Here is a 5,714-nt window from a genome sequence, read left to right as displayed (position 1 = left end):
TTCTCAGATGAAATGATGACATTAAACGTATAATTTAAAGATCAGCAAGATATCAAATTACTATTTCTCCCTATAACAAGTAATTTTTTTTTTTTCTCCTAGTTACAAGTGCAGTTTTGATGCCACGACAACAAAGTAACTATATCAGCAAGTCTATATACAACCTTAGGATAACAAATGTTACCTTCAGCAAATAAACCTTCTCAAGTTTCTCAAGCCATCCTGGTACAAAGCAGCCTTAAAGGACATCAGCCAAGCGTGCACACTGCCAAAGTTCCACAACTGCATGTAAGAGATGGCACAGTTCTGAATGTCCAAGCTGGGACTACCTTGCAACTGTGATTTTGCGTGTGTGTGTGTTAGAATTGGTCTGAGCACAAGCCTCAATACTGAAGCACTAGACATGAAAGAGAGCCTTTCATACATGAAACCATGGGGAAAAACTTCCAAAAGGCCTGTTTTTGCCTTCCTTTTAAAGACAAGTGATCTAAGCAATACACTTAAGAACTTGTGTATTTAAAAATGTAGAAAGGCACAGCAGAGTTGGTCATGTTTGTTGCATCCACAAAAATAGTTTATTTGCATAAGCAAAATCTATTTTGGATATTTATTTATTTATTATGAATGAAAACTGCACGCTCACAATTTAAATAACAAGGTCACTTGCCATTTAAACCTGCAGTCTTACTAACTGCAACTGACAGTTTTACTCCCCAAATATTAAAGAACTTGAAGCTTCTTTCTGTTCTTTATGCAACTGTTTTGCCCTGTTTTTCAAATCCTCTGCCTTGGCATCATTCTTCTCAATGCCATCTCCCAGTTTGTACATTCGACTGGCATTGGCGCAAGCCCATATGTGACCCAGCTCACACCCTTTCAGCGAGTACTTCAAAGCATGGTTCATGTCCTTAGGGACCCCAGGTGCTCCTTGGAGGTATATCACACTGAGGTTGAAGCAGCTAGGAGCGAAATTGCCATCACAGGCTTTTGTGTAATAGTCTCTAGCGACAACAGGGTCAGGTTTGTCGTCGTTTACTCTCCCATCATGGGCTAACAGCCCAACATTATGACACGCATTTACTGACTTCTTCCCACCCTTCTCACATGACTTCATAAAAGAGTTGTAGGCAGCTTTCAAATCTGGGTCGAGTCCACCTGTTGGCCAAGAAATCAAAAGATTACTGTAAGGACATGCTAAAACAGATGGGAGCTCTCTGCTTTGCAGCATGCTTCCCAGTGCACTTTGGGAAATACAGCATCCCTCTCTTTAGGTGCTACAGTCAAAATTTAGGGCTTCAGAGACACTATCATTGTCTCAGTTACAAAGGTTTTGCTAATGTCTTCAAGTTGGGAAATCCTCCTCCACTCCTCACTTACCACAACAGCTTATGTGGACAAAAAAAATACCAACCCCGAAACACAAAACGCTCTTTCTACTACTACATCTATGGATTTCTTAGTAGCTTAAACTAGGCAAAGTATTCTTTTGCCAGTATACCTACACATAAACTGAGACCGTTGCTAGTTTCGAACTACAGTAAAAAATATCACGCTCCTTACTAGAATTGTCATTTGGAAGAAGCCTCACTACTTTAACTGCTTCCCGCTACCGTACCAGCAGATACATTTTGGGCAGACTTGGGGCCTACTTATGTAAGCGGTGTTACCAGTCCACAAGCTTATTCCTTCCTTCCTTCCTTCCTTCCTCTAAAGGAGAACAGCGAGATGAGAAGAAATCCAGCTTTTAAGAAGAGAACACACAGCAGCATTCAGCCCTGGATATACTTACCGCTCATAGAGACATAATAATACATGTGGTTAACCTGGAGCTGGTTCTTCAGAAGGAGGCAGTTTAGGGGTTTCCGCCCTTCCCCAGCTGCTACTACCTGACCACAAAAGGGGCAGGGCAGGCAGCTGCTCCTGCGAGGTCAGGAGGGAACGCAGGCGTTCGGCACCTTCGCGAAAGCGGGAGCCGCCGCCGCCCACAGGCATCGCCGCCCGTACGCGGAGGAGTTCCTCCGGCCGGCAGGGCCGCCGCCGAAGAACCGAGGGGTGGGCAGCGAGACAGCACCGGGACCGCCCGCCCCCGGCCCACCTTTGCCGATGGCCTGGTAGGCCCCCAGCCGGTAGCAGCTCTCGCTGTGGCCGTGGGCCTCGCAGTTGCCGCGGAGCACCCGCGCCGCCGCCGCGAAGTCTTTCCTCACGGCGTCCAGGTAGTCGGCGAGGCGCTGGCAGCCTGCGAGGCACCGGGGAGGGGGGTTGGAGGCTCCCGCCCGCCGGCCGCGGGGCGGCGGGCCGGGGTGGCGGCGGGGCCGCTTACCGTCCGGGTCCTTCTCCCTGAAGCACTGGTAGCTGTACTCGACGTGCAGGTTCTCCAGGTAGCCCCTCACCTCCTCCTCGTCCTCGAAGTTGACCAGGCCGGCCATGCCGGAGCTGACGGCGCCTTCCTTCCGCGAGCGCCGAGCCGTCGATGCGCGGCCTGCCGCGAGCGCCGAGACATCGATGCGGCGGCGGGGGCGGCGCCGCCTCCCGGCAGGGCTGAGCCCGCCGATTCACCAGTTTTAAGTCGCGATACGTTTTTCGCGTTTAACTTTAGGAGTTTTGCACCATTGGATACGTATTTCTGCCGTCTCGTTCAGGGCGATCAGAGCCATAAGTTGAGGCGTTACTGTACACGTTAACACACTACGCGTGGCCTAGAAGCCAGGGCGGCTTTACCAATTCCCCAACTTGTTGCCGGTGGGTTTTTTTTTTTTGTCCCGGATTAACAGCTAAATGATTTGCAACTCGATTTTAGACCTGGGGAGTTGCTGCTAGTGGCTGTTATCTGCAATTGTCCCTTTTTGTGGCACAACAAGAGCTCTTGCAGACGCTTTTTGAAGAGATGGAACCCTGCGTCCCAGAGTCTCCGAGCGGGCAGTGCCAGGGTCGTTGAAAACACCCAGGGACTGGTAAGCAATTAACAACGCGCAGCGAACCCCAGTGCTCTAGTTACGGATTCATTTAAGCCAGACGTGATGTTAGGGTACTTGTACAAAATATGGCACGCTATCCCATTCCAGCAGTTTTGAGCACAAAGTTAATTTTCTGAGAGTATAGCAGCACGTTAGAAATTTGTGTGACAAACTGCTTAGAGTTAAAATTAATTTCAAATAATATTTGAGAACGCTTTGTCCCAAATTATTTCAGTAACATAACACTGTCTTGTCAAGCTTTTGGATAAATAAAACTTGGTTAAATCTTGCGCATAGGCTCCCATTGGAAGAAACCTGGTTGTTTATTAACAGCTGGAGCTAATTGCAAGAACCGTTGCCAGTGGGACTGATGGCACCACATGCCAGACATGCTGCTGAGGTTCCTAAAAACTTTTCAGACTCTTCAGTATTTGCGTTGGAGTTAACACACATTGTCCACATGAAGCTAAAATCTTGTTTTCAAAACGTATCGACCAAAACCACCAACACATCTGAGAAACAAGTAAGAAGAGAATAGGTAGTTTGGCCCGTGCCTGTAGGGTTTACGGATTATTCCGTGTGGGGCCCGGACGATAGAACGCCAATATGATGATTAAAGTTGTCACTTTATTGAGCTTAGCCTATCATTTTTATACTATTCTCCAAGTTGTTTAGAAGCTTTGATTGGCTGCTGCATGCAAGCATTTGGTGTTCACGCGCACAAGCATAAGCGGTGATTGGTTACATCGATACTGTCCACGTGCACAAACGTAAGATAAAGTTAGTTATATTCGCTTTGTACATGCGCATAAACACGGGACATAATTGGCTGTGTTAATTAGAGCACGCAAGACTTGTCTTAGTCCAATTGGTCGAGATAAGCCCCTGAACTGACGTAGTTTGTGCCAAGGTCCCTTTATGGTGGAATGTGCACCTGTGTTTTTCTAATTGGGATCTTTCTTCTTCTATCTTCTTGTTTAGTCTGCTCAAAGCCTTCTAAAGGCGTCTGGAACACTCTTGTGACCATGAGCTACTTTCAGGCCTGACAACTAAGATCCACATAATTGAACCCTACACGTGCCGACTGCTACCTGAGAATTTTTGTGTCAAGTCCTCTATTCTGGAGAAGGTCTTTGGAAGATGAACTGCTTTGGTACCAGCAATAGTGTTTCTCTGAAAATCCAGCTTTGAAAAATTTCAGTTTGCACAGGCACAGTAGAAACTCTTTGGAGTTTCTTCGTTTAAATCCTTGAAGAGTCTGTTCTTGCTGGGATTTTGCCTCTGCAGTTTCTGATGCTGACATTGAGTCAGTGCCAACTCAACCGTATGGCCTCTCCATACTAGGAGCGAAGTGGTGCAGCAAGGCTTCCCTTGCTGCTGTGGCTCGAGCACTGTGGGGCAGGCCAAGAACGGGCACCGAGAGCAGGGATCTGTCTGTCGCTTGAAAGTTTTCACTGTCTGAGCCCAGGCAGGAGAAAGGAAGATAGTTCCCGTCATAAATCCGAATGGAATGAGAAAAAGAAGGCAAAGACAAGACATCTGGTGATACTCTGGTTGGAGTGAATTTGTTAATAGCTATGGAAAGAACAGCCTGGAAGCTCCAAAAGACATTAGGAGGTAGAAGAAACATGTAATGGACTGGGAATAACACTACTAGCCCCTCCCTAATATAAGCTAATTTCTGTGCCTGTAATTATATAATGTATTTCTTCTAAGCAGATTAGATTTTTAAGTGGTTAAATTCAGAACACGAGGACTTTTGATTCTGTTGTTGTCGGATCCTGAGCACGTAATTTATTTTCTCTATGTCAACATCCTCATCTAAAGAATCGGGACTATAACTGACCTTTGTTATGTAGTCCCTAAACAGGCAAAATTGTGTTTGATCATAGCCGTAGAATATTTTGTCATCTTGTAATGACGGAAACATAAATGATTTTAGCAATTGTTCCTTAGTGTTTATTTGTTTTGCTGGTTTGCAAACAACTAGTATTCAAAGCTGCTGTACGTAGAATCAGCAATTCTTTAAAAGGTTGAACAGTAAACTCATTATAATTTCATTTTACTTGGATAGGGAAATTGTATCGCTCTCTGTGTCCTGAAACAAAAAAATAACTGTATTCTTTCTACCAACAACATATTATAGTATGTATTATTTGTCAGGAGACAGGTTTTCATCACTACTACTGTATCTGAAATTATTTTGTGTAAAAGCTTATGGCAAAGCTCCTCTCCAACTCTGAAGCAGGTGGCGAAACCTATTGTACTGCAGCAGATTGTTATTCATATTACCGGAATAAACTGGTTTGGGCAGGAAACATTTAAATAACAGAGGTTGATCTGTGAGCAGCAATTATAAAGCTGACGTTGAATTCCTGGTTGTGAGAGGTTATCCAAAGACAAGGAACTGCTTCAGTCCTCGGCATCCTCTGCGTGGACAGACTCACCGGCGCTTCGGTGTTCCTTCATCCTTGCTCCGAAATGAAAGCAACCGGGCGTCAGGGAAGTTCTCGCACCCACCGTCACGCGCGACGCCAATGCCCGTTGCTGAGTAATAGACCCTTCTCCTGACGCTTCACGCCTTTCATGCTTAAACCTGGATTTTAAGGTTCCCACCCACCCGGCAGTGTGTGCCTGGTGCTGCCCCTTTAAGGGAGGCGGGCTCGGTGCTGCTGCCCGGCCGGCTGAGGCAGATTCACTTCCAGGTCGGGGGTGGGGGGGTGTGTAAAAAAAAAAGGGGGGTTGGAAAGGGGAAAAAAA

At 46.3% G+C, this 5,714-nt stretch overlaps 1 protein-coding gene across 1 annotated transcript; it reads right to left on the bottom strand.

The window, feature by feature from the left end:
• Positions 1–608: 608 nt before the first annotated feature.
• On the bottom strand, positions 609–2,485 carry LOC126042001 (cytochrome c oxidase assembly factor 7). The gene is made up of 3 exons (XM_049808510.1): positions 2,321–2,485; positions 2,096–2,236; positions 609–1,155 (listed from the first exon to the last, which is right to left on the bottom strand). The coding sequence occupies exons 1-3, from the start codon at positions 2,424–2,426 to the stop codon at positions 707–709; spliced, it is 696 nt and encodes a 231-aa protein (XP_049664467.1). The 5' UTR covers positions 2,427–2,485; the 3' UTR covers positions 609–706.
• Positions 2,486–5,714: the final 3,229 nt, after the last annotated feature.

This window comes from Accipiter gentilis, chromosome 8 (genome assembly GCF_929443795.1).
Source record: "Accipiter gentilis chromosome 8, bAccGen1.1, whole genome shotgun sequence".
Lineage (NCBI taxonomy): Eukaryota > Metazoa > Chordata > Aves > Accipitriformes > Accipitridae > Astur > Astur gentilis.
This window is presented reverse-complemented; position numbering and strand designations above follow the sequence as displayed.